At 46.3% G+C, this 27,520-nt stretch overlaps 4 protein-coding genes across 8 annotated transcripts; 2 read left to right on the plus strand and 2 right to left on the minus strand.

Moving 5' to 3' along the window:
* Positions 1–48: 48 nt before the first annotated feature.
* heatr3 (HEAT repeat containing 3) lies at positions 49–5,338 on the minus strand. Its single transcript, XM_061277317.1, has 15 exons — positions 5,059–5,338; positions 4,457–4,629; positions 3,866–3,953; positions 3,385–3,479; positions 3,175–3,284; positions 2,974–3,114; positions 2,585–2,856; positions 2,084–2,174; positions 1,822–1,967; positions 1,522–1,604; positions 1,320–1,456; positions 1,171–1,259; positions 959–1,102; positions 673–849; positions 49–558 (listed from the first exon to the last, which is right to left on the minus strand). The coding sequence occupies exons 1-15, from the start codon at positions 5,203–5,205 to the stop codon at positions 445–447; spliced, it is 2,007 nt and encodes a 668-aa protein (XP_061133301.1). The 5' UTR covers positions 5,206–5,338; the 3' UTR covers positions 49–444.
* A 722-nt stretch (positions 5,339–6,060) lies between these two features.
* LOC133152662 (nuclear envelope phosphatase-regulatory subunit 1) lies at positions 6,061–13,580 on the minus strand. Of its 3 annotated transcripts, XM_061276467.1 has the most exons (7): positions 13,465–13,532; positions 7,234–7,478; positions 6,890–6,961; positions 6,750–6,823; positions 6,476–6,585; positions 6,351–6,405; positions 6,061–6,278 (listed from the first exon to the last, which is right to left on the minus strand). In XM_061276467.1, exons 2-7 carry the CDS (start codon positions 7,256–7,258, stop codon positions 6,237–6,239), a joined length of 378 nt encoding a protein of 125 aa, XP_061132451.1. In that variant the 5' UTR covers positions 7,259–7,478; positions 13,465–13,532; the 3' UTR covers positions 6,061–6,236. The 3 variants fall into 3 exon arrangements, with proteins under 3 accessions (XP_061132451.1, XP_061132449.1, XP_061132450.1); XM_061276465.1 differs by lacking the exons at positions 6,061–6,278; positions 6,351–6,405; positions 6,476–6,585; ... (1 more) ...; positions 6,890–6,961; positions 7,234–7,478 and adding an exon at positions 11,871–13,076 and having other exon boundaries at positions 13,465–13,580; XM_061276466.1 differs by lacking the exons at positions 6,061–6,278; positions 6,351–6,405; positions 6,476–6,585; ... (1 more) ...; positions 6,890–6,961; positions 7,234–7,478 and adding an exon at positions 11,871–13,109 and having other exon boundaries at positions 13,465–13,568.
* Positions 13,581–13,783: 203 nt separating this feature from the next.
* Positions 13,784–16,173, plus strand: sdr42e1 (short chain dehydrogenase/reductase family 42E, member 1). 3 transcript variants are annotated; one of them, XM_061276461.1, is made up of 3 exons: positions 13,784–13,942; positions 14,141–14,211; positions 14,650–16,173. In XM_061276461.1, exons 2-3 carry the CDS (start codon positions 14,150–14,152, stop codon positions 15,746–15,748), a joined length of 1,161 nt encoding a protein of 386 aa, XP_061132445.1. In that variant the 5' UTR covers positions 13,784–13,942; positions 14,141–14,149; the 3' UTR covers positions 15,749–16,173. The 3 variants fall into 3 exon arrangements, with proteins under 3 accessions (XP_061132445.1, XP_061132446.1, XP_061132447.1); XM_061276462.1 differs by having other exon boundaries at positions 13,798–13,845; XM_061276463.1 differs by having other exon boundaries at positions 13,799–13,842.
* A 321-nt stretch (positions 16,174–16,494) lies between these two features.
* wtip (WT1 interacting protein) lies at positions 16,495–26,931 on the plus strand. Its single transcript, XM_061276460.1, has 8 exons — positions 16,495–18,217; positions 19,922–20,023; positions 23,945–24,012; positions 24,625–24,687; positions 24,872–25,002; positions 25,073–25,124; positions 25,194–25,262; positions 25,339–26,931. The coding sequence occupies exons 1-8, from the start codon at positions 16,948–16,950 to the stop codon at positions 25,489–25,491; spliced, it is 1,908 nt and encodes a 635-aa protein (XP_061132444.1). The 5' UTR covers positions 16,495–16,947; the 3' UTR covers positions 25,492–26,931.
* The last annotated feature ends 589 nt before the right edge of the window (positions 26,932–27,520 follow it).

Below are 27,520 nucleotides of genomic sequence, written 5' to 3' on the forward strand. Positions count from 1 at the left end.
TGAAAAATGATAAAATGATATGTGGATGCGTAAACATGTCAACTCAAATAAAGTTCGAAAATCAGTTTTTATTTAAAAGGGCAGTCATAAGATATAAACAATCACAGGTGCCGAGCATTGCGATCATTATAACGCAAGCTTACTAATATCTCCATTACGAAATTGCTAGTTGCTGTTGTCCCACCCCACCTCCTTAAGGCAGGCACATTTGCAAAACAAAATGGTTCATTTACAAAAACCACACATTCTTTAATAAAAATGGGGCATGCAAAAAAAAAAAACATTTTGAATATGTTTGCTGGTAAAACTTTGTCACCTTTAGAAATCAGCCAAGTTTCTTCACAGCAAAGAAACCTCAGATAAAAACAGGTCAACCCAAAAGAAAAAAAAAAAAAAAACGTCAAAGATAATAAATACTTCATATTTTTCACAACCACACTGCCATCACTTCTTGTCCAGAGACTGAAGGTAACCGATGAATCTCCTCAGGTTCACTTTGACGTTGCCGAGCACACACAGCTGCTGCGGGCTGTACTTGTCTCTTCCCGCCTTACGGATCTGATGACAAAAGAGAAGCAACAAACCAGATCTCAAAACTTTACCCTTGAGAATGGCTGTGGTTTTTGCGTGATGGTTTGAACCCCGAAACAACCCCCCCAAAAAATAAGATACCTTGGCCTTAAAAACGGGCTGAAGCGTCTTCAAAGCAGGAAGTAACTGGATGCTCCTGGCCGCCGTCTCCGCCTCCTCGCCGTCCGCAAACACGTCGAAAAGGGCGTCGAGGGCCTCGCCGTTAACCACCAGATCGCTATCGTCGGTTGCTACTCCCAGCAAGCCGCTCCCAATCATCTGTGGACGAAAAGCTTCTTTCAAACAAAGGCAAGGACGAACCTTTTGTCACATCCGTCAAACTGGATTTCAAATTCCGACTGGTGCAGTCGTCGTGAACCGGCGTGACCTGAAGCGTTTGAGCTGAGCCCTTCTCCTTGGCGAGGGTGCTGCCGGTGATACCCAGGATAGCGACGGCGTTGACTCTCACGCTGATGACATCACAGCGGGCAGCAGCTTCGCTGAGGCTCATAATCTGCTGCAGGCTTATGGACTAACACAAAACCGACAACACTGAGGGCCAATCTCTCGCTACACCACCAAATTAAACATTCCTGTTACCAGAGGGATGTTTTTCAAGGCTGTCATCTGCAAAAGAGACCGCATGGCACTGATGACCGCTTCCAGGAACTCCTCATCTTTAGGGATCTCTGTAAAGGTTTGGGCACCCGTGAGCTACGATCTGTACTCGAGGTGAATAACAGTGGTACCTGGCGCTCCAAAGAGCAACGTGGACAAATGCTGCGCCGCCTGCTGCAGCGCCTCCGCCCCGCCCAGAGACTCGGCGTCCATGCCGGACAAGATGCTGTGGAGGCACGTCAGGGCGCGAGACTGGACGCGCTGCATTCTGACCAGGGAAAAGTCCGCCGTCACTAAAATGGATATGGCGCTGAAAGGGAAAAGTGTGTTTACTTCTTGATGAGGCTTCTCCAGTAAGGAGTCTGGTGGCACATATCCACTGCTTCCTTCTTGGGGAACTGCGTTTTTTTGAGCACCTTTGGAATATAAAAAAAACCATTAATAATCTGTCCCCTGTCGGGAACACATAGTGAATATTTCTCAGCAGTTTTTGAAGGATTCTGGGGGTTCGTTATTTTTAGAAATATCCTCATAGCCCACCTCACCCCAAAAAAAAAAAAAAATCCCAGCTCCGCCAGTGATGCAACCACAAATTAGCAAGGTTTCACTGTCCCATATATTTCTCATAATTGCCTTTTCCGGGATGTTGTGGTTGATGAGAGCGCCGTGGACCTCCGCCGACAAACACAACGGCGACATGAGGCCACTAGACAACCCGTCGGCGGGCGCTTCGCTTTCGTCGCTGCTCGACGACTCCTCCCACTCGTCGTCGGAGGGATCTGAACAGACGTACGTCACAAGTCTCTTCAAGAACCTCTCCGTATTGTATCTTTTGCCGAGAGGAGCGAAAGGATGACCGTCACGTCGGAGGGAATCACGTCAGGGTGAGCCTCACCGTCAGAACAGCACATGTTGACGAGGATCTCCAGGGACGTCTGCTGGGCCGTCAGCAAGGCCGCCGCCTCCCTCAGCTCCTCCATCTCCCTCTGGATGCAAACAAGCCGCCTTGTGGGTCAACGCGCAGGCCAAGATTTATGAAGTGACTTAAATCACAACCCCACTGTGTGGATGTATGTGCGTGATTGGACACGCAAAAAGGCTGAATTGCGGATGCAGGTTTTGTGTGGCTGCAGCGCGCCAAACAGACACTTGAATGTCATCTATTTGGAGGTGGCTGAGGGGGACACTTTTGTCTAGCCAAGGTCGTGGTACTCGTGTCCCCGCCTGAACAGGACTTTTTGTCCGCCTGTCAGTCTGCTACAGAGTTGGAGGAAAAATAAAAATACTAAAAAATATATTGGGGTGTTAATATTTGTCAGTTTTGGGCTTTGAGACTTTTTTGCGATTAAGGCTTATATATTTGACTTGACTCTGCAAAAGCAGCCACTCAACTTACAGGCAAGAGATCGGAAAAGTCGTCTCCGCAATCTCCATTTTTCACGTGCTGTGCTGCTCCCTCTTCGTCCATTTCTTTCACAGCGCTAGACTGCGCCTCCATACCCGACGCGGCGGGAGCGTCCTGGGAGCGCGCCTCCTCCGCTCGGTGAAGTTGAGGGATGAGCTCGCCGGCGTCCAAATCCAGACTTTGTGACAAGGTGGCCAGCACAGCTGTAAGGGTCTGAGCCTGGCGGGCGGCGGGAAGGCTTGCCTTCATGTTCCATAGCGTTCCTGCATCAAATGACCACATTAACACCATGAATTAAAAAAAAAAAGTCGGCATTTTACACTATGGCGATTTCAGTACATGCTTTTGAAATGTTGTACATTGTTTACAACCAAATGCACCTGCAGCCAGTGTCCTGAGGAGAGTGTGCGCCAAGCCAGGCTGCTTTGACAGCAGTACGCCTTCGAGAGCTCCATGCACGTTGCCGTCGATGCTACACAGCAGTTCGGGGTTGTCCTCGGACACCGTGTGCAAACAGTGCGCTGTGAAACGACAAAAAAGTCAGCTAAAGCCGAAACTTTGGAGTTTTCAACCAAAGTCACCGGCGGAAGTGGCAAGCTCCACGTTGTGCGGGTATCTCTCCAGACATTGGACCACCGCGTCCAGAAGACCTGATTTGTTGAAGAGCGACAGTGCCTGGTTGCTGCTCTCGCTGGAAAGGAAAGACAAAAGAAGGAACACATCACTGATAAGTTATGAAAAGCCGGACAGGACAAAAAAAAAAAGAAAAACTTAAAACTTGTGGCACTTACCAGAGATTCCATAGCAGGTTCACCGCCTCGTTGGCAACGTTCTCAACACGGTTCTTTGGCTCTTTGCTCGGCATCGCGGCAAAACCCGCACAGCACTGTAAAGAAAACACGCAATTGTATCGCACGTATTGAAAAGTCAAAAGTATTTACCTGCCGCAATATGCCGACTACTACACCCTAAAAAAAAAAAAAAAATCTGAAAATTTCTTTATCTGTCTTTACAGGCATGGATATTTTTTCAGCATCAACATGCCTACTAAATTTCATGAGTTCAAATGTTTCTTTTAATAAAGAGGCTGAAAAATTTGGTGGCTCAGATTTGAAAAGTCACACGAAACAATGGCTTGGAGCAATCGAGTTGAAGCGCAAAACCCAGAAAACTGATGACGCCTTTTGTCGCTGTCAGCCCGACCGACGCTTAGACAAGCTGCTGAGCGGGAAGAAAAACAAGTGAGGCGGGCCGGCGGCGAAAAGCGCTCACCTCTCTGAGCAGCGCTGTCAGAGAAGTCATGACGTCGCGCTTCACCATGTCCTCGCACACCTCATGGCCTCCGCAGGCACTCAGATTCCTGTCAGCACACATGTACAATGTGCTTGTTTGTGCTTTTTACCAAAGGAATTTATGGAAATGAAAAATTAGAGAATGAATCAAACTGTGGTCATCCGAAAACCTGCAGGCACTGTCACAACTGTAAATGTAAATTCTGTACATATTTGTTGAACTTGCTCCTTTTGGAATTAAAGTCTTAAAAAGTCAAATTTGATGGTGATTTACCTTTATGTGACTGTTTTCCATTTGAAGTCATATTTCCTATTGGGCTAGGAAATATTTCTTATCGGTGGAGAACAGCGCTGCTTTTTTTGTTACATGGCGCCCTCTGTATAGTTAACCAGAGAATTACAAACAAAACGGTGGAGTCAAGTCAAGTTTTGTTTCGAAATGGTTGGTTAATTGATTTATTTAGTCATTCATTTGCTGAAGATGTGCAAAGACTCGGAGTCCGCCATGAGTTGCCCCTCTCCCACTAGATCACCAACTTTGTTTGCACCAACGTTTGGTATTTATCCTTACCTGAGGGCTCCGGCGGCCGTCTCCCTGACGGCCAGGCTGCCATCCAGCATCATGGGGCCCAGCTGCCTCACTGCATCCCTCTGTAGAAAGACTGGGATGCTTTGACTCTGCTGGACTACCCGAGAGATGCCAGCGCACGCACACTCTCTTACATCTGCGCTGGGACTCTGCAGCTAGAGATGGAGACACTTGTGTTTTCATCAAACCCTTCTAAATGATAGAATTTAAAATAACATGCAAGTAAGATAATTTGAGAAATACAGCATAACATTCCGGTCAGTATCAAATGATTCCAAATGTTTTGGATCATCGATTTTGTCATCGTAAACAAGACGCCAGGTCATTACAAATCAATGCATGTGTTTTTTTTTTGTGTGGTCCATTAATCCACAACATTGGTGACGTCACAGTTTCCCCCCATTGTTGGACTTTAGTCACATTGACTGACTGACACAAATCATGTATGACTTTGATACAATAAATATGATGGACATTTCTCAAAGGAGCACAATTGTGACGCTCACATTGAATGGCAGCATTGTCATCTAGTCGTTTCTGTGTTAAAGTCGTTTTGAGACTTAAATGACTCTACTCTTTCTCACTTTCTCCAGCAGTTCCGCCGCCGGGCAGCCGTCGTAGTCGTCCGCGAGTTCGTCCTCCTCAGCGGCAGCTTCTTTCACGGCGTTCACGGGTAGTCCGACAGCATTGAACTGAGGACGTTTGAACTTTGTAGTCTTACTTTTGCCCATTTTAAATTGTTTTACAGTGCGAGTGTATAAATTTTGCGTCGAGTTAGTCGGATGTTTCGGGCATCGAACACCAAAACAGACAACTAATCTAGTCAATGGCCATGTGGAAGACAGCAGCCGTAAAGTGCGAATGTGCTGTTGTGCCGTAAAGTGGAGGAAGATGTCGAAATCTCTATTGAGCTAGCTGACCATTGAGCTACTATAGATAATACTGGACTTTTAAAATGTAATTATTTAACTCTAATAAAGACTGTGCACAAAAAAAAAGAAGAAGTATAGTCGTATATTTATTAAGTATGCAGTTTAAAAAAAAATAATCCAGTTAAAGTAGGTTCTGGCTAGCTAAACTAGAACAACAGATTGATAATAATAATATATCCTAATCTTAATAATATATCCAGTACATAGTGGAAAAACCGTGATTCCAAAATTGTATTAAATAATGTAATGAATTAAAAATCGTGTTTCAAGCAACATCTTTCCCCATTCCATTCTTGTTTCATTGATTACCGCCCTTGTTACCTTCATTTCCTAACTTTAATTTTATTCCTGATTTCCTTCCTTTTATACATCCTTGTGTTCTTCCTTCAACCAACTCCCACCCACTAGCATTTTTTCTCTTTCCTCTCCTCTTTTCATCCATCCATGTTTTCCTCAACTTACGCTTTACACTATTCTTGTTGAGTTTCTTATATACATTCCTTTCAATTAACACAATCCTCCACCTTCTTCCTACTTTTCCTTCATGCCTCCTTTTTTCCCTCACCTTTCATAACAGCCTTGTTTCCTTCATTTCATACTAGTCCTATAATGAAACAGAAAAACTATCATAGTTTTAAATTAATACACAAGACATTTTTCATATATGATATTATTTATTAAGTAAATAGTTTAAAAAAAATAGAAACTCTTACATAAAATACACAATTAACACAACACACAGAAGTACTTTTAGTCTTTTTGACAAAATGGCATCGCCACGATGACATCAATGTCGCCTCGACGCTTACGGATCGCCCACAATCGAACACTCATTGGATGTTTGGCCGCGGCTTGAGTATAAGTTTTCCCGTCTGCGAAGAGCCACAAATAACGAAAACATCAAATAAGCGGGAAAACGTGCAAATATAAGCATATTGACTCACATCGTCACAGGACATGTTGTATTCCGCTAAAACTGTACGACACCTGGCGGCTATGCTGTGGATGAAAAGGGTCAAGGAAGAATGTGATAACCACCCAAGAGAAAAACAAAAGTTTATAAGGATACATTGACGGCGCCACCACTCGCTTGTGTATCCCAGCAAAGAAGAGTGCGATAAGAGTGATGCAGCTGATGGTGAAAAAGGGGTGATTCCACAGCGATGAAAAAAACGACACCTGCGGGGCGGCAACAACTTTACTGACACCGTTTGCTAACATGATGAGGTAATGACAGGGACTTTTCTGCCATTTTAATAAAGCTACTGCCCTGTTTGGATCTAAAAAGCATCTGTTTTTTCTTCCATCATATCTCCCTTTTGAAAGATGAACTTTATGCATACCTTCTGTGTATCAGGGTCTATCAACCAGTTCCATGCCCCGGTGGCTGTGCAGACGGACACGACGATCAAAATCACTGAGGGAAAAAAAAAAGGCATTATTATTAGATATAATCAATGTATGTATATTTTGCCAGACTTACTTCGCCACCTGCCAGTTGCAGGTTGTAAACAGGAGACATATTCTGTCAGTCTTCTCTCAAAGGCTTTCAGGTCTGAGGGAGGAACCGAGATTAATAATCATTAGAATTCCGAGCCAAGCACATAAATGTCATGCAGCGGATTGTGTGCACATCTGGGTTGCCCGAGGTAATAGGTCAGCCACAATGCTACATGCTAACGTCGGAGCTAAACGAGTCGGTTTAACTTCGGCGTCGCGTTCGCTCTCATGTCTTCGTCGGATATCGACATTCAATAAGTGGTAACTAAATAGGCCGCTGTCAAAAGCTGCTCACTGTTGAATAAAAAGTATTTTATGGCGTCTTACCTTCGGCCTGCTCCAGTGAGTTCATGTTTATTAGTCAAAGTCACGTGGTGGGCAGCCGGTTGTGGGAAGTACCGTTCGCTTCGCTTTGCGTGAAAGACAGGCGGAATGGACCAATCAACATCAATTGATTGTCGCCTGATTGGTTGTTTTAGTGCGATGAAGCCCCGCCTTTTTATTGCTATGGTCCAATCATCAAACCTGTTGTAGTTCCAAATCTCGACGCTACACGTCACTGTTTGACAATGCTGGGAAAAAGAAAAGAAAATAATGCCAATAATTTAATACAATAATAACAAAAATAGAACTGTATTGTAAAATATGAAAATAAAACATAATAAAAGCGACAAATAGGAAATAAATTATCTTCAAGTGCAATAAAGCCGAAAGTGAAGCACATTAACACACTATAGTGCATGATGTGATGACGTGTGTCTTTATCGGGCTTGGTTTGTGACGTCACGAGCCGGTCGCGCTGGGAGCGCCTCATCCATGCTTGTTCCAAGTTTTTCATTTTGGATTTGTGTGCTCGACTGTCTCGCTCACTACTGAAAGTGCATTAGAGACATCACTTCTGAGCATATTAGTAGTTTCAGTACTGGTACTTCAGTACTTTAATAATAATAATATGAATACTGTATAATAAAGTGATCCTTTGCAGATTCCAAGCATTTAAAAACTTTTGAAGTAAGCATCGGAAACAAGCAAGCAATCCTTTTTATTCATAAATATGTTTCCAATTAAAAAAAAATGCAATTCCACATCTGTGTTTATACTACAATGCTTAAGACCTACATCATAGCAATAAAAAAAAAACATTTTAATTGTCCATATCGAAAGGTGACTGCTTTATTGTTTTGTTTTGTTGTTTGTAAGAAAAAATATATATTTTATCGACCCCTGAGTTGAGGTGACTTCACTGTAGGTCCAGCCGACCAGGGCCCGGAAGCCTGTTGGCATTTGGACAACACCCCGAAGCTGACGTCTTCTATGTAGGGCAGTGGTTCTTAACCCGGGAGAGTCGGTACCGCTCAGGAGTTCGGCAGAGCCTCCACCAGGTCCGAACACACCTGATTTATACGTTTGGGTTCGGTACCTCCAAAAAGGTGAATGGCTTCTCGTCAATCACCACTCAGTGAATGAATGAATCTTGATTTAATGAGGTGAGCTTCCAAGTGCTTTCCAAGTCTATTCTCAGAGAAGGATGACTTGAACATGAATTTCCACCTGGTACCAGAAGGCCTTTTCGAAAAGACTCAACGTCACGTCCGAGTTGTTTCAAAGTCTGCTGACTTGCCAAAGAGTTGAATGAGAATTTTCACATTGTACCAGAAGGCCTTTTCAAAAAGACTCGACGTCCCGTTCCGTCCCGTTCCCTCAGCAGGCAACATCATCAGGCCCTTTGTGACGACAGCAAAGGGGCAGGATGTCAAGTCTGCTGTAGCTCTGGAGTTTGCGGGCGGGCCATAAATATTATCATACATACTCGGAAGGCTCACTTGGACCTCCAACTGCCCAGTGCCAAGCTCTGCTTCTGCCGTGAACGCTGACCGGACCGCCCGGATGGAGCTCGTCGTGGTGAAGGTTGCAATTGTGCCGCTCACGTTGACATATGCGCTTTTCTTTGCCAAGTCCGAGTCTCAAAGTCAGGACTGTTTGTGATGTGTGATCCCTTCCGTTTTGTAACCTCAACCAGTCAGTTAGAAGGGGCATTGACCAATCACTCAAATCAAATTTGCAATCAAATGGGAACCTAATTGGCAAGGGAGGAGAAGAATAGAAGGTGCCCGCGTGTATGCACGTGTATACTAACTTTGCATTCTTTGCCATTGAAGCCCGAGACCGCCGCCGACGTGCCAGAAGGACCGACTGTGTCTGAGGATGCCGGCCAGGCAGACAAGTAAGTCACTTTCTCAGTTTGTTTTGCATTGGCCCAAGTGAAGAGGAGTGAAGCAGACCACCACCAGCACCACCGGCACGCGAGAGCAAAGTCTGACGTTTGGAGCCGTCCTTTTTTGACTTTGCTCGGTCTTCTCCCTGTCTTTTCCATCCTTTCTCCTTGTTTGCGCGTTCAGTTCGATGCTAAACGACAACTGGGCCCAGATGAACAAGCACACCGAGAAGCTGCTCGGGCCCAAGGTACCTGCACTGATTTCCGATCGACCTCGTCAGTCGAAACGTTTCGTCGGGTAGCCGAGCGCTCCGTCGGGATCCGCCGCCCTGACCTGCTTTGCCCCCAGAAACGCTGGAGCTTCCTTCGCCATGCCCTCCCGATGGTCCTCGGGGTAGCGGTCCTCATGCTAACAGTCATCATCCTCTACTGGATCACCAGGTACACGCGCGCACAAAAAAGTGTCCTTCACGTTTTTTGAAGGTTTGTTCTCAAAAGAAGAAAAAGGAAGAAAAAGCATACATATACAATATAAATGCATAATCAACTCAAATTCATGATGAACTCTTTTATCGACTCTGTGTTCCAAGGGTCCGCGTCGTCTTCAAAGAGTCGGACACGGTGGTGACCGCGTCGCAGGCGATCTTGGACGAAGCCCCCGGCAACTTCCTGGACCCCAACTGTACCGACTTGGCCTGCCGCCGCCGGAAGGCGCTGGACGCCTCGTCGCTCGTACAAGAGGTGAGCGTGAGCAAAAAGTGGAAGGAGATGCACGGCGACAAGACAACGAGCTTTCGGCACAGATGCTGCAGGCGGTGAACGTGAGCAACGGCAAAGAGTGGAAGGAGCTTCGGCGCGAGCTGTCAGAGGAACACGCGGGGTTCCGCAACTTCACGTCGGTTTTCACGGATGCTGTGAACAGTCTGAGCCGTCAGGACGCACAACAGAACGCACAACTCAAAGGCAACTTCACTTCGGTTTTCACGGACGCTGTGAACAGTCTGAGCCGTCAGAACGCACAACAGAACGCACAACTCAAAGGCAACTTCACTTCGGTTTTCACGGATGCTCTGGCCTTTCTGCGGAAGGATTTAGACAGTCTGAGCGCACAAGTCAAAGGTAAGCAAGCCGGTGTAAGTACTCCGACCTGGTCAAACGATCCACGCCTCGTACTGCTCTTTGCGTGTGTCCATTTTGCGCTCTCACTCTCTTTACTCGCTTCAGCTCTGTTAAGGCCCAGAGACTGCAGTGAGGTCAAGGTGGTGGGAAGTATCCAAGATGGAGTCTATACCATCTACTCCGGGTACAACCGCATCAAGGTTTACTGCGACATGACCTCGGACGGGGGAGGCTGGACTGTAAGTGCTTAACCCCCCCAAAAAAAACAACAACCCAAAGTTCCCGTTGTGATGCGTTCACCAATAAGCTTGGCACTTTTCTTCAATGTTGAATGTCCAAGTGTGTGTCTGTGTGTGTGTGTCCAGGTGTTCCAGAGGAGAAAGGATGGCTCTGTTAATTTCCATCGTGCTTGGGACCAATATCGAGATGGCTTTGGAGATATTACAGGAGAGCACTGGCTAGGTCTGAAGGACAGGCACCCAACACACGCTTGCATACATAGCCACCCAAAAGACAAGTCTTGCAGACAAAGCCCCCCCCCCCCACCCCCCCCTTTGTGCGTTTTCAGGCCTGCGGCACCTCAACGCTCTGACGGGTTTAGGCGGTTACCAGTTCCGGGTGGACGCAAAAACACATAATGGTGTTGTATGCTGGGCTGGCTACGACAACTTTTCAGTGGGCCTAAACTCGCTCAACCCCGAGAACGACGGCTACCCATTGCGTATGACCGGATGGGACTCGAGATCCAAAGGTAGCGACTCTGACCGGCACCGCGCACACTCAAGAGGCGTTGCCGCCGCCGCCGGCTTGCAGAGTGAGCGGCGGAGCCTGCACGAGGTCAAAAGCAAGTTTGTGTGCTTTGCAGGCAGAATCGACTACTTTGCTGTGATGAGGTTCAGCACCTATGACCGCGACCAAGACCCGAATCCGGACTTTAATTGGGCCAAGCGGCGAGGTGCATGGTGGCACAACAGACACCCTAACATCCAACCGAACGGAAGATACTATCAAGCAGACCGTTACCGTGACTATCATGATGATAGAATCTACTGGTCTTACTGTAACTACGGCACCATTACATTCATGGAGATGAAGGTCCGGCCCGCGCCCCAAAAAAACAAATAAGCTTTGAGCCCGTCTAGCCTCGGAACCGTATGCGCTGGGCCTCGGCTAAAATCCGCCTGCGTTTAGACGCTAGGCCCAATCTTAAAACATTAAAGTAATCGACGTCTAGTTATAGACGTGTCAAGTTGGACGCTTGCCAGACGTTTGCACGAAATTGAAACCCCATTACTTAACCTTGACGTGGAGTAAATGTGGCTATTAAAACGTATTGTTCATGGCAAACGTGTATACTAAAAGATTGATTTGGTTAAAAATGGAGTCAGGTTCTCTTTAAAACCTTACCTTGTTTTTGCATTTTTTAAAAAGCTTTCGGTAACACTGTCATGTTATGCGTAGATATAAATACGTACGCTTCTTGATGTTAACATGAAGCAAAACGAAGGAATCTAAATGGAATAATAAATGGAGTATCTTTTTTTTTTTAATATTTGACCAGTTTTTACTCGTTTGATTTGAAAACGAGTTTTTTGTCAGTTTGTTTTGTAGCTTTTACTGTATATAATATGAGGTGCACATACATTTATTCATAATGGCCCTCGGAAAGAAGCTATGAGTTTGACACCCCTGCTGTAAACAATCATAAATCAATAAAGACTGAGCAGAAGTCTGCCATTACTTTGTAAACTATTTGGAATCAATAAAGTCTGACCTCAACTATGTTTTTATTTATTTATTTTTATTCATTTATTCATTTATAAGTGCTCAAACTTCTAATTGTCCATATAGAAGGGTGACTGCTTTATTGTTTGTTTTTTTGTTTTTTGTAAGAAAAAAAATATATTTGGTGGACCCCCGAGTTGAGCTCTCCTGACCCCAGTTTGAGAATCACTGCTTCAGAGGGTGTACTTAAATTGGTTGTTCACAGGCTGTAGTTTGTTAGGCAAACAGATGTTGAACTTGTCTCTCAGGAGGCTCTCTATCTCCTCACCGGGCACATCCTTCATATCATAGACATCCACGCCCCGGTCGACCTGGAAGGTGACCTCACTGTAGGTCCAGCCGATCAGGGCCCGGAAGCCTGTTGCCGTTTGCAGCGAGCAAATCGACTTGTTTACGAACAGCGAGGAAGGGTCCGTCTGGAGACTGTTGCTGACCTCCATAAAATATTCAGCGGTGCGGGGCGTCAAGTTGAAGCAGTATAAACTCCTCTTCAGTTGACTGTTTACCAGATTAGAATTGGCGAACTCCGGATTGAGAATCTCCGGCTTCCTGTTCGTCTTCTCCAGAATCCAGAAGTCTTCATTATCCATGAGACGGAACGTACCGGGCGGCTGGACCTGCAGCTTCCCGGAGACGAGCTCCAGAGGCTCCCACAGTTGGGACGACACCCCGAAGCTGACGTCTTCTATGTAGGGCTTCCCGTCAATCACCACTCTGTTAATGAGGTGAGCTTCCAAGGTGGAAAAGTCACCAGTGGTGCGGTTGAACACCCTGGCGGCCAACACAGCGACGTCATAGCCCATTTCGGCGAGCACCCAGGACAGCAGGAAATTGTTCTCCATACACCAGCCACCACGGCCCTGACGGACTATCTTCTCGAAGATGACTTCCAGATTCATGACGATTTTCCCACCGCAGTGTATGTCGAGGTTTTCGAAAGGGATGGACATGATGTGCTGTTTGTGGATCAGCTTCAGCGTGGCGAGATCGGCTTTGTCATACGTGCCCCGGAACCCGATTCTTTGGAAGTACTCCTCAAGGTTCATCTTGGCTGCAATAAAAAGCACTTGACATGAATCCTTGACTGTAGATGACCACATATACAATGACTTGTGAGTTACAGGGGGAGTTACAAGTATGATGTTAATATTAAATTATATATGGCCACCCTCTGCAAACCAACAAATAAAAATTGCAGTGGTGGTTATTAGCATTAATTACCAGCAATAAAAGTGATGGGATATTAACGTTCCTGTAGATTGGATTACATTAAACATAATATGTGTGTTTCATGTTTAACTAGCGGTTAAAAGAAAACTTTCGAAGTTGCGCGATGGTTCTCTGCTCATTTTGACCACGTCAGCATTTCAGTTCACGGCTCGAATAAACTGTCGTGCTACGCAGAATATTTATTCTTTATTTTCAGAAAGTCATCTTACCTTACAGTTTGGACTTTACGCCAGTGTACGTGCATATGATTGTAGTTGCACAAAGTATTGAGTTGTAGTGGGCGCGGCCAAGGTGAAGCGCCCAAACAAAAACACAACATCCGCTTTTGCCTTTCAAAATAAATAATTGGTTCACCTGAAACAAGTACTGGATGCGAACTTTACTTCCTGGTGTGTGTCGGTTTTTTTTTTTTAAACCCTTATATTTTGTCATATTTGTTACACCTTTTTGCCTATTGCGTCACATTATTGTTGGACATTATATTACAGATTATATGTACATCTGTTTACGGTATCGCCACTTTTCTTCCTCCGAAACTGACGTCACAGCGGAAGACGTCATCTCGCCGCTGCCTCTCAAGCAAACCGGTAGTAAGGGTTACTATTCACTAAACGTGGTTGTCTAGTTGACTTTCTAGTTATTTTGCCTCGTGTTCTCTATACGGTCGGCGCCGCTATAATTTGGGAGGTATAGAATTTTTATTTTTTTATTTCACAGCCAATGCTACACGGTTGAACTTGCAACGTTTTGCTAGCTAGAGACGTGCAATAACTATGCTTGCTATGCTCAGAAGCGTCTACGTAAAATTAGCATAACCGTAAAGTATATCTTTGTCATATTTTTGCACAAATTTGTGTTTAAAATGCCTTGTTTTGTGTTCTTAAGACTCTCGTGATGGAAATTGCACGCGCGGAAACATGCTTGATAACAGGAGGCTGTGGATACTTCGGCTATCGGTAAAACGTGTTTTCAACCTTTTTTGCTCTTATAAAAAAATCCATTGGACGTTAAGTTTTTCTTGATCTTTTTGTTTCTTATTTTCCTGATCTTTCTTTTTTGCAAGTCGTACTGGTCCAGTACTCATCACAAGATGGCGCCACCGTGTCTTTTAAAGCTTAAATGGTTACAGGTAGCTCAAATCAATCGATGTTTATACATACAGGAGGAAATATACCTTTGAAAATGTAATGAAAGTAAACGGTTTTACATGACAAAAAAATACCTATGAAGATTCAATTAATTATGAATAAATTATTGCCACAATTACATTGTTGTTTTTTTTAATCCATTTTTAAGAAATGATTATTTGATAGATTTCGACTAACTTTTTTACCGTTTTGTTGGAAATGACCTGCACACTAACCATTTGTCAATGCGTCGACCTCCCACCACAGCCTGGCGGCTCATCTGCATAAGAATGGTGCCAAAGTCATCCTGTTTGACGTCGTCCCTCCGAAGAGTGACGCGTTGGAGGGATTTACATTTGTCCAAGGAGATATCCGAAGCTACGAGCAAGTGGTGAGTGCCGTTTCGGGCGTGGACTGCTTGTACCATGTGGCCTCCTACGGCATGTCCGGCCGGGAGCAGCTAAAGCGGCTTCGCATTGAGGAGGTGAACGTGGACGGCACCCGGAACGTCCTGGACGCCTGCATTCAGTGTGGCGTACCGCGACTTGTTTACACCAGCACTTTCAACGTGGTCTTCGGAGGTCAGGAGATACGCAACGGAGATGAGAACCTCCCGTATCTGCCGCTCCATCTCCACCCGGACCACTATTCCCGGACTAAATCCATAGCGGAGATGGCTGTCCTCAAAGCTAACGGGACAGCGCTTAAGGACGGTTCCGGGGTGCTGAGGACTTGCGCCCTGCGCCCGGCCGGAATCTACGGGCCCGGGGAGCAGAGGCACCTGCCCAGGATCGTGGGCTACATCGAGAAAGGGATCTTCAGCTTCGTCTACGGGAAAGCCAGCAGCTTGGTGGAATTCGTCCACGTGGACAATCTGGTGTCGGCGCACGTGCTCGCCGCAGAAGCGCTGACCGCCCGGAAGCGTCACCGTGCCGCTGGACAGGCCTACTTCATTTCTGACAGCCGCCCTGTCAATAACTTTGAGTTCTTCAGACCCCTGGTGGAAGGTTTGGGGTACCCTTTCCCAACGCTGCGCCTCCCCGTGACCTTGGTTTACTTTGCCGCCTTTCTCATCGAAACCATCCACCGCCTGGTGGCACCGCTCTACGATTTCCAGCCGCTGCTGACGCGAACCGAGGTCTACAAGACGGGCGTGACGCACTACTTCAGCACGGCCAAGGCCGAGGGCCAGCTGGGTTATCGGCCCAAGGAATATAACCTGGATGAGGTGGTCCGTTGGTTCCGGAGCAGGGGACACGGGAGGAAGCGGCAAAGCTCCCGCGCCGGTCAGCTGGTAGTGAACGTTTTGGTTGTTGCTGCTTTTATGGCGGCGTTGCTCTCTTTTCTACCAGTTGTCGGCAACTGATGATCTTTTCTTTTTTTTTTTTTTTAATATATTTTATACACTTTCCTCCCTATTAGTATCAAGCTAATGCAATTGCACTTTTGCAATGTTTTGGCCTTGGTATTTTATTGAGTTCAGAATATCACAGCTATCCAATTTTAGCCATTTGCTTGCGATGTTACAACCCAGCTTCACCCCACACGAAGCTGGCTGGCCGAAGAAGAAGAATTAAACAGTTCCTTCTAAATGTGCCTAAAGGATCTTGGCTGTAAAAAAAAAAAAGGTGTTTGTTTACATTCAGTGATTTGTTGTATTTATTTGGAAACCTAATGGAATCTTATGTGATATTTTTACACTCTTTGCTTTGGTTGAGGAAATAAAAATGTCAAATCAGCCAGGGATATCTATGATGAATAAAAGTCCGCTATGCAAAAGTGCAATTTAAATGTTGCTCGATTGTTTTTTTTTCTATGATTTACGCACAGCACTTTGTCACAACTGCGGTTCTTGATGTCCTCTAGAAATAAAAATGGAGTTGTCACAGGCGGCCGGATGAAAAGCTTTCTTGGGCCGCCATATGTCCCCCGAGCCTCATGTTGACCTCCACCCCCCCTGCTCCACGCTGAGGGCCGGCAGCCCCTCGCTGAGTTGGTCGCGATCATTGTTCCTCCGCAGCATTAACCACATTCCATAGGGGCGCAGCGCATCCCGTCTCCATCCCCCGCATTCCGACGGCGCGAACGAGTCCCCCCCCCCCCTAGATCCCTCTTTGGAAAACCACATTTCTGCTTCCGTTTTCACTCTTCCACTTCTTTGTGACGTGTTTTTTTCGACCTCCCCCTCTCATATTCTCTTTCTCGTCGGCTCATCTCTAGTCCCCGCTCACTTTGTTGTCCGCGTAGGGAGAAATGTAAGACGGCCAAACTCCAACCGGAGAGGTGAAATTCCTCCGCGCAGCGCGCCATTGACTGTAAGGACCTTTCAACTTAAAAAAAAAAAAAAAAACTCAAGTTGACAAACCGTCGGCGAGGAAGCGCGGATGAAATACTTTTTTCTGCAGGCGCCGTAGGAGCGGAGAGGACGGACATGCGGCTCACGACGACGCGGAAAAACACCTTAGCGCCACCGCGTTTGGATTTTTCGCCGTGTTTTGTGCCTTCCGAATGAACCCCGCTAGTGGTCCGCGCTAACTTGTTCCGGACTACAAAAACAACAACAACATGGACCACTACCAGCACGACGTGGCTCTTCGTGCCGGCCAAATGATGGACGAGCTTTCCCTGTACGACGCTTACCGCCGCCAGGACGCCGCGGGGAGGAATTCGGACTCGACGGCGACCGCGCTCCGGCAGCAGCATCACACCGTGGAGAACTTCACATCGGCGAACAAAGTCTACAACGCGGCTCCGGTGCGTCCGGTTCAATGCGGCCGGACTGTCCCTGTGGATTTCTGCACCCCGCAAAGGGAGGCGGGCTACGCCGAGGAGGGCTGCTGCAAGTCCGAGGTGGCGCTGCCCTGCTACACCGGCGCCACTGAGAGGCAACGGCGTTACTCGCTCGAAGTGCACCGGTACAGCACCGGCTCCGCGTTCGACGCCCTCCACAAGCCCTTGCCTCTGCCGGGCAACAGGTCCAACAGCGTGTGCATGGACGGGAGGCACCACAGCCCGCGTTCCAGCCTGGCGTCCTCCTCCGTCTCCTCGCAGGAGCAGAGCAAGCACGCCAGCCCCCGAGCAAGCCTGGTGGTGGCGGTACCCGGCCTGGCGCACTGCGAGGGCTCCAGCGTCCTGAGCCCCAGGTCCAGTTACGCGAGCACGGCCAGCGACACCAGCAAACACTCGAGCCCCAGGACCAGTCTGAACAGTTGCGACTGCTGCAGCAAGCCCAGCAGCAACCGGACCAGCGGTATCAGCATGGGATACGACCAGAGGCACGCCAGCCCCAGGTCCAGCACTGCCAGCCAGTACTCCTTCACCACCAGCCCCAGTCCCAGGTCCAGCTACTCGGACTCGCGCTACGGACCCCACGTCAGGGACGATTTCGAGGGGGGCGCCCCGCTGGTGGCTAGTCCCAGGTCCAGCATCTGCAGCCAGGATGGCAGTGCCAGAGCTCCCGTTTGCGTGCTCAGTCCCCGCTCCAGCATCTCCAGTCACAGCTCGAGGAGCTCCCGCAGCTCCAGGGGTTCCATGAGCACCTACCCAGACCTGCAGCTACCCTCGCCCAGGGCCTCCATGCTGGGGGGACATGACGAGTCGCTCCTGCAGGAGCTGGGCGACCCCAACGGCGTGCACCCGCGCCTCCACGTCCAGGAGCATCCCTTCCCCCTGGAAGTCACCTCCAAAACGCCCACGGCGGGCCAGAGGTTCAAGCTGCCTTATCAAGTGACCCCGAGCCGGGAAAGCGGGCCCAGTCAGGCCGAGCGGCGGCTGGAGGCGCTCACCTTGGAGTTGGAGAAGGAGTTGGAGATGCATATGAAGAAAGAGTACTTTGGTAGGTGCTTGCTTGTGCGCTGGGAACTTGACGGCATGCACGTAATTATGTTCTTGATCTGAAAATGTTGAAGTTTGGGCCTTTCCAGTGTCAAAAGTTGTCATCTTGTTTATTGGGATGCTGGAAGATCTGTATATGAACAGCTGGCTGCAAATGAAGCCCCCCGCCCCAAAGCCCTTCATTATCTAGTCAGCGTGGACAACAGTCTAGTCAAGTCTGCTCACCTGGCCTGGTGGAACATTAGATCAAGAGTTTTGATTAACTTTCTCAGAAGAAGCATTCCTTGAACAATATCGCCATGCAACTGCTGTTCTGTACTTGAGTGCAAAGGTGCAGGAAAGGAATGTAGTTTATTTTTAACACCCCCCCCCATCTTCTTCTCCCCCCCCCCCCCCCCCAGCCTCTGGTTGAATGCTCAACATTCTGTGCTTGCCACACGGATGCCTTGCGAAATGGCCACACAAGGGATTTGGCTTCCTGTTTTATTTGATTTTAAATGCTGATTTTAATTTTGACTCCCGGACATCCTCATTGTCTTGTTCAACACTAAGCAACATTTTTAGAGAAATTCACAAGCAGTGATGAATAACAACACACCTTGGACTCAAGGTTAAAGCCTCGTAAAATAGGTCTGTTGTAAATACCGTAAGTTGGAATAATGCGCATTATCGGAAATACATTTTTTAGTTCCTGATATCGGCCAATGTTCCAAGTTCCGATGCCGTGAAATAAGGCAGGCATCGCTATAGATACCGACCGATACCCGGTATCGGTACTCGCCCATCCCTATTTGTTGATTTCATCTTTGATATCAGAACGTGAGCAGCACAATGAAGAAGAGGACTCCATAAATATCAATTATTATTGAAGCGGAACATTTATCGGTCCGTTCGTGGAGAAAACACTTGTTGCGAAATATCTCTAAACTGGAGTATATTAAATAGAATATCTCTAAACTGGAGTATATTAAATAGAATGTATGATATCAACGTCAACATGGTGGTTTGTTAATGGTTCTTTGTTTCAACTTCCTTATCTATATAGATCTAAATAAAAAAAAACAGGAAACATGGGGAAACCGTAAAAGTGTGTAATAAAGCCAGGAAGCTCGACTTTTCAAAGAGGAAGTAATCATTAAAGCAAAACGTGTGCGTACTTTTATGATCTAATATAAGCAAAGTGTATCCGCGGCAATCCGACTAGGTCTGACAAGTTTTTATTTTTATTTTTTTTCATTCTACTAACATTAAGCTTTTTTTTTTTTTTTTGGGTGGTGGCCGGACGCATTCAAAGTAAACATTTAATTGACATTTTTATCTGTATTTTGTTCAAGCCGTTGCTTATAAAAGGATTCAACCTGGTGCGCTAAAAAGATCAATGAGGATCGATCAATTTAAGTGGAAGATATTGAATAATCAGATTTCAAAAAAAGAATGTCCTGATTTTTTTTTCACATTTATTTATTAAATTTGTTTTTGCCCAACTGGGGGCGGGGGGCACACGTCCCGTCGACTCGATGACCCCGGGCTGACCCCGACCAGGCTTTGATCTCGCACTCCCTGAGGAATGTCACCTCAGTCTTGTGGAGCTACTGTTGCTTCCAAATACTTTGGTTTTTTTTCTTCTATACCACAAGGTCAATGTGTTTGTCCTCACCTGGGTGTGTCCACTCTGCTCATCCTCGTCCGTGTTCTTTTTCTCCAGGTATCTGCATAAAATGCGGCAAAGGCGTGTACGGAGCCAGCCAAGCCTGCCAGGCCATGGGGAATCTTTATCACACCAACTGCTTCACCTGCTGCTCCTGCGGTGAGTGGAGAGATGGAGAACAATCATGGCGATAAAATGGGCCACAAAGTGTTGCCGGCGTGTCGAGTGGACCAAACGCATCCACATTTGCCGTTGCCATAGTGACCGATGGGATCGTGCTTCGACGCGCTCGCCCAAATGCATATCTCAAATGCCAGTGTGTGTGTGTGTGTGAGAATTCTTTTCATGTTTATGCTTATCCAGGAAGCGTCTGTCTTAAGACACTGCTAATTTTAGCATTTATGTCTGGAGATATTTTTTTGTCGTAAATTATGCGCTGGTGCCAAATTTTATTTTTAGATAGCAATCATATTGAGCCAGGTCATTTAAAAAAAACAATTAACTAAAAAGGACAAATTAATTGAATTTAAAAAAATATAGAGAGAAAAAAACTTTTTAACTTACAGTGTAATCGAGTATAAATTCTACGTAAAAAAAAAAAGGAGAACATGTATAAGTTGCTTTGAAGTCCAATTTTGGGAGGGAGGGGGTTAAAAACAGACCAAGAATAGTTGGTATAATAACTCAGCGACCCATCGATCATTAAAATCAAATCATGTTATTATTAGCATTCATTTCCCAAATAACTCCGAAAATGTCAACTCGGTCTTTGTTCCGCGTCCAAAAATTCCTTATCATCACCCCCCCCCCCGGCTCGCCGCTTTGCAAATTCCTCCACTTTCCCAAATTCCACTGACATTATTTGTCTTTGAGCCTGTAATGAAATCTCCAATTCAGCGTGCCGAGTGAATGTGTGTGCGGTATGGACGTTCCTGTTACCCGAGGGGGGGGGAAGATGTCGGGAGAAAGCCTTTTAGCCAGGTTGCTCCCATTCATACGTCTGCTCGGCACGGATACCGATCCGCCTCTGGAAGCGCGGCCCGATAAATTTACACGAAACCAAAGCTGCAGACTTTCCTGTTTATTGTGTAGGCAAACCGTGTCCGGTTGCTGAGATTGTGGGATTTTTGGACCGAGGCGAGAATTACGCTCGCGTCTATTGGGGGGGGGGATTAGCGAGTGGTTCTTGTTTGAAGCTCGGCAGGCCACAGATGGTTTATGGCTCATGTAAACGCTTCTGATGTATGATTTGACCTCAAGTTGAATGGGAATGTTTTCTTTTAAGCGGCAGTCTTGTCATAACACCCTCCAGTGATAAATTGGGAACCGCATCCGTGTGACTGTATTTGTTTTTTTTTTTTAAGGAGGGGGGCTTTCTTTTGATTTTTGTTGTTGCCCGGACAGCTTGGGCTTTGTTTAACCATGCATAATTGAGCTCTCCTTTTGGCTCACTCCCATGATTCCATCTTTTTTTTTCTTTTCTTCACAAAATGGCCAAGAATGTCAAAAAAATAAATAAATAACCTCCTTCACTGGAGCCTTCCCGGAGGACCTCACTCGGATGATCAGGGAATGTAACCCAAAAAATGGCCGCCGCTCCACCGTTAGCTTTGTGAGGATACACGGCTAATATTGCTAATGCTAATATTTTTTTAACGCCAAGAAGTGTTTGTTCAAGGTCAAGGTTCTTGTCCGCAGTTTGTTTCTTTTCGACCAAGCAAGTGTTACAACTTCACGCCCACTATCCGATTATTATTATTATTATTTTCCGCGGGACTTCTCTCCATGTCCCCGGATGCGCAGACTATCACTTGCTTATCCAGAAGCGATGACTCATTCCTATTCCAATCATACGATGAGCTTAAAAAAAACAAAAAACAAACAGTCATACCTACCAGACGGCGGCAGAACAGGAAACTGGGGACAAAAGTACAGAATGCCCAATGTTTGGATTACATTATTAGAAACTAAAATAAGGTTAAACGCAATAACATTCTCAAATGAAACAAATTTTGGTGCCTGTTTTTTTTTTTTTTCTTTCATTCTCATTGAAATCACTCCAAATAGTTTTGTCCTGTTTATTCCAAATGAGGCGTTTTGATTCGGTTCGCACCGCTAACTCGACGCTAACGGCAATGTTAGGCTATGGTTTTCTAATCGTGCCAGAAAGAGATAAGGTTGGGAATGTTGATATGCCGTATCACGATTAAAAGTACCAAACTATTCCGGGACTTTTTCATTCGTTCTCGATTATTCTCCGACTAGAACGTCGGATAAGACGGGATTGGAATGTTGTTTGGTTCGGACACTTCCCCCTGAAGGGTGTGGCGACAATTAGCGGTCAGAGCTATGGTCGGGGTCTTTAAGGGCGAGGAAGCTAAAATCAAACCTTACATCAAAATAGCCTCAGACGTATAAATGATCACGTTATCAATGAAATAAAATCCACTTTTAATACTTTGCTTGCCCGATTGCCGAAAATGCAGCTGGCGCTTTGCACCTTTGCCTGGTTTGTCTGCCGACAAAAGGCCGGAGGAGAGAGGGGGGCAAACAGGGATCCCCCCCCGCGCCCCCCTCCACCCCATCTTCCCCCTATGCTCGTTCGGGGGCGGGTTTGAATGGGACCAGCTAGTGACCTCAGGCAGAAGGAATGTCCCCGTTTGCTCAGTCGACCCGCGTCAACGTCGGGGCCCTTTTGTGTCCACCACCTCCCAGACTCCCAGAAACCTTCCAACCCCCCCCCCCCCCCCCCTCTATAATCTCACTCTTCCTGCAAGGTTAGGCCTTTTGAGGACGCGAGGGTGGCTTCCTCCCTCTGCGCTGGCTAGAAATGCTAATTGCTCTTCAGTCTGCTCCGTCTTAAAAGTCTCACCTATTGTGTGCGCGGCATTCCTGGCCTCCTCGACCCATTCGTGCGGGTGTTAACATATGACCGTCTCCCGGCGTCGCGCTGACGTTTGAAATATAGCAATTGCATAAATTTCGCTGTTAAACCAGAGGAGCTTTTTAGTCATCAAACTAACGGTAGCCCGGGACAACAATTAAATCCCGACTAACGCTGCAGATTTACGAGCCGCGACATTGCCCGGGGGGCGGGGGGTCGCCGGGCCGAGTGAAGTCATCGCGCTGCCGCAGAGACGCGGCGCGGCGTTAAATGAATTCGAAAGGGGGTGGGGGCAAACCCTGAAAGATGCGGGGTGGGCACCAGCGGCCTGTTGCACATTAACCCCCCCCCACTCCACCACCTCCCCTTTAGATCGGACTCAGGCCTCATGAATCAAGACTCCATCGTGGGAATTTAGCTCGACCTCAGAGCAAAATGAAGTGGTTCAATCATGTAGCGCTATTTAGAAGCAATAATAATAATAAAAAAAGAAACTTTTCAAACAGTCAAGCTCTTGAGATTGACCACATTGAAAACACACACCTTTTCCAGCCTGTAGTAACTTTTTTTTTTTCTGACCGACTGCCTCCATGTGTCCTCCATATTTGATCGGCTACGCTAAAAGCATCACAATTTAGTCTCTTGTAGGAATTTGTCAGTATGTCATGACAAATGTTCAGGAGTTGTTTTTTTTATGGGTTACACAAAATGGCTTCAAAGCCTCCCCGACATCCTTTTGCATGTCAACGATGGATTTCCTGTCGACATTGGGCTATTACCGGCGTGTTTTTGAGCAGCTCGCACAATGCACGGAAGAGGAGGAGGATAAGGGTGTGTGTTGTTTTTTTGGTCAGTGGGGGATGTAGAGCAGTTTTCTGTATCGATCGTGAATGGAATCCTATTGAGATCGGTGGTCAGAGCAATTAAATTGAGGCACAATGCGGGTCGCTTCGGGCCGGACCATCTGCTCTACACCCGAGCTGCTGTTTAAAATAGACTCAAATGAGTATGTTTGGAAGAAAATGTGTGCGTTCAAAGGTTTTACCTGGAAAGTAAAATGTCTTCAAATGAAGGGGGGAAAAAAAGACCTATTGTTTTGACCTTTTTCCCACAGATATAAACCGAGACAAGCAACAGTAATAAGTACAACCTTGAGTCTCAGTAGTTTGAATACTCTTTTTTTTTTTTTTTTTTAGGGAGGAGGTTGCGAGGTAAAGCCTTCTATAATGTCAACGGGAAGGTCTACTGCGAGGAAGACTTTTTGGTAAGTCACTTGTTCTGTCAACCTGCTGCTGGTCATTTTTAACGTTCAGACATACGGTAATAATATCAGAATATAATCATAGAATGTAAATATAGTATTAAATTATTAATGAAATGAGACTATAAAATATGTAATAGAATATAGAATATCAGAACCCCTTTTCACAGGAAAAGCTGGCATATTATTTATTTTATTTATTTTTATATTTTGATTTATAAAATGTGTGTGTATATATATATATATATATATATATATATATATAAACAATTCTGAAAATGTGATATATATATATTCTGAAACCATGATTTATCCCCTTGGGACACTACTGTTAAAATTTACCCCCCCCCCCCCATCCCCCCGTCCAATTAACTCAAATGACCCTACTTCCCTGAGGAGATTATTTAGCTTGCCTCTCTTGTGGAGGTCGGTGACAGATGGTAAGGAGATGCACACACATCCTCAATGACATCTTTTACAACGGTTGTGAACATCTTTATCCTGGGAGTGGGCTACATCCAGATCATTGGCCCACTAGTTCACAAATAAACCTCCAGCAGCAGCACCAAAGTCACAACTAGGCGACTAAAGTCTTGCCTCCATTCTCTTTCCCAGTATTCCGGTTTCCAGCAGACGGCCGAGAAGTGCTTTGTGTGTGGCCACCTCATCATGGAGATGGTAAGCTAAGTGACGTGAATAGCGGTGAGACTATTTTCCGGTTTACATTTTGAAAATGTGGTGTGATCATTTCGGTCAGGATCGTTTTGATATAAAAGAGCAAATCGCATCCAAGATTTGATAGCTTCTTGGTTTCCGCGCCTTGAGTCCATAGTGGTAAGACCCTTCTTATGTGATGGTGAAGATCCTCCAGGCGCTGGGCAAGTCCTACCATCCAGGCTGTTTCCGCTGTGTGGTGTGTAAAGAAGGTCTGGACGGGGTGCCCTTCACTGTGGACGTGGAGAACAACATCTACTGTGTCAAAGACTACCACACGTAAGGACAACTGGGATTAGTTTTCATGTCCTACAATAACTTTGCTTGATGGTCCCTTTTCCAATGACAGGGTTTTTGCTCCCAAGTGTTCCTCCTGCAACCAGCCCATTCTCCCAGCTCAGGTAACCAAAGATCCAACCCGTTGGAGATGTTTTTCAAACATCTAACACCTCACGGGTTTTTCTCCTCAGGGCTCAGAGGAGACCATTCGGGTTGTCTCGATGGATAAGGACTACCATGTGGAATGTTACCACTGTGAGGTGAGGTCACACTCGAGCGCACTGACGCCTCGCTTGACTGTTAGCGTGTCATCGATCGGTTTTTCGCTTCCTCCAGGACTGCGGGCTCCAGCTCAACGACGAGGAGGGTCAACGTTGTTACCCTCTGGATGGCCACCTGCTGTGTCACGGCTGCCACATCCGCCGACTGCAGTCCCAGGTTCCGGGACCGCCGTCCCCCAACTACCCGCTCCACGTCACCGAGCTGTGAAGGGAAGGTACACAGTTGGGTTGACGTGCCCGGGTCGGGGATTCACCAGCGCTGGCTGGACCGGTCAGTCCCGGTGGCGGCCGTGTCGTGCCACCAACCTGCTTTGAGGTGTGAAGGCAAAGTGGGAGGCGACCCCCCCCCCCCCACCTGTAAACCCCGAGGTGGCCGGAGATGCCGACCTCCCCCGCCCTCTCAGAGTCCATCTTTTTTTCTTCCTGTGACCCCGGCAACATTTTCACCTGCGAGGTGAAGCTTCTTTGCTCACCCCCACCCTCGCGGGATGGACTCATGCTGCTCCCACCCACCAATGAGGTTGGTTTCACTTCATTCATTCCTCGAAATAAATAACTGCCGCTCAGAGGGGGCCACCGCCGGCCGGAGGGGATAAACCCAACGCGGCCATGTTGTGCCTTTTGAGCGCGATCCTGGCGTCGCCGCTAACACCGAGAACGGCCAGCAAGCCAAGCTTGCCGTTAACGGAAAAGACCTCCAGAGATTCATTGTTTGCTCACAAAAGACGAGACTGTGAAGTGTTGCTGTCCTTGCCTCATTTCAATGCGAATGAAAGACCAGGAAGTGGTTCGTCAATGACTTTTAAAGCCCGGAGCTGCTGGTTCCGCCCGAGTTTTTCCAAAGGAGTTGTTTCCGCCGTTTCTGCAGGGTGGCGCTAATGAGCTTGGAGTTTTTTTTTTGTTTTTTTTTTGATTGGCACTTTCCTCCACCTCCAACCTACAGTTTGTGCTCCGGTGGCTGGACCACTATGAGCACCCGGCTGTGGTTGCGGGACAGCACAAGCAGCACCCCAAAAGCCCACCCTTGATTTCTTTTGGCCTCCCCGGTATGAATAATGAATACAGTACATTCAAAATTATGAATGGTGAATGCTGTTCAATTTTTAAGGTCCACTTTTATTTGATGAAATTTAGCTGGGAAACAAATTTCTAGCCATCATTATTGAAAGGAGGAAAAAATACTACTGACTCGATCGTGCCCGTAAAGAACACACTGACCACGACTAACTTGACGCGAATGTAACGCAGATGATTGTTTTGACCCGACATCGCCTTCCCTTCATTCACCTTTATTGTTATTATGATGATGATTATTTAAAACAGTACTAGCACACGCCTAGCATCCCTTGTACATAAAGAGTCTAGTTTTGTATTTTTGTCACACGGGAAAGAGACGGCTTCTCCTCCGACTGGTTAGTTGCCATAAAGCACATGTCACATGATCTTTTCTATCTCAATTGTTATTATTATTATTATTACCTAGATGGTTCATTAAAAAAAAAAGAAAAAAAAAAGACTAGAGCTATTTATCTAAACATGGGGAAAGAGAGAAATTATTTAATGTATTAAAATCAAATCAGGATGTATCGTTTTAACTGTAGAGGACATAATCTGTTATTCAATAAAGTGGTTTTGTAGCTAACTACAACAGTCTTGTCGTTGAGATGGTTGGAAAAAAGCCGTAGCACAGAAATCGCCGCCGTAATACTTGCATGAGGTTATACGGTGAATATTATTCAAAACCGGTATGACTAACATGTGTGTGTGCGTGCGTGCGTGTGTGTGTACCAACGTCGTGGGGTAGCGCTCTGGTGTTCGTTGACAGTTTGGCCATTTATTACACAAAGCATCCTTTGTGTGTGTGTGTGTGTGTGTGTCTGAGTGTGAGAGGTGAGCTCTGTTACAATGTACAAAAGACTACCTTGCTCACACACTGTCAGGAAATGAGAGAAAATTCACACCATGGCCACCCCTAGCCACCACATAGCTCCGCCCCTGTAGAGAGAAAATGTAAAAAACAAATTAAAAAAAAAAGGAATGTGGTGAAATTAAAAATCAAAATTTCTTTGAAACAAAAGAACAATTACAAAGTTGTAAAAAAAACATTTGGATGTGGAAAAAAATCGATTTAGTTGAGGTAAAACTAATTACAAAATTGGAACACCAAATTTGACTTGTGAAAATGTTCCTGTTGAAAAGATATTTTAATATGTTGCATTTGGTAACTTTGTAGCTTG

The sequence above is a fragment of the Syngnathus typhle genome, linkage group LG4 (genome assembly GCF_033458585.1).
Source record: "Syngnathus typhle isolate RoL2023-S1 ecotype Sweden linkage group LG4, RoL_Styp_1.0, whole genome shotgun sequence".
NCBI lineage: Eukaryota > Metazoa > Chordata > Actinopteri > Syngnathiformes > Syngnathidae > Syngnathus > Syngnathus typhle.

Coding starts and splice junctions, on each gene's coding strand:
- LOC133152662 (XM_061276465.1), bottom strand. CDS start 13,071: ATGAACCTTGAGGAGTACTTCCAAAGAATCGGGTTCCGGGGCACGTAT.
- heatr3 (XM_061277317.1), bottom strand. CDS start 5,205: ATGGGCAAAAGTAAGACTACAAAGTTCAAACGTCCTCAGTTCAATGCT. Junction 3,115..3,174: donor GGAGCTTGCCACTTCCGCCG/GTGACTTTGGTT, acceptor GTCGTTTCACAG/CGCACTGTTTGCACACGGTG. Junction 2,175..2,584: donor ACTTTTCCGATCTCTTGCCT/GTAAGTTGAGTG, acceptor GTTTGCATCCAG/AGGGAGATGGAGGAGCTGAG.
- sdr42e1 (XM_061276461.1), top strand. CDS start 14,150: ATGGAAATTGCACGCGCGGAAACATGCTTGATAACAGGAGGCTGTGGA. Junction 14,212..14,649: donor TGTGGATACTTCGGCTATCG/GTAAAACGTGTT, acceptor CTCCCACCACAG/CCTGGCGGCTCATCTGCATA.
- wtip (XM_061276460.1), top strand. CDS start 16,948: ATGGACCACTACCAGCACGACGTGGCTCTTCGTGCCGGCCAAATGATG. Junction 18,218..19,921: donor TATGAAGAAAGAGTACTTTG/GTAGGTGCTTGC, acceptor CTTTTTCTCCAG/GTATCTGCATAAAATGCGGC. Junction 20,024..23,944: donor CTTCACCTGCTGCTCCTGCG/GTGAGTGGAGAG, acceptor TTTTTTTTTTAG/GGAGGAGGTTGCGAGGTAAA.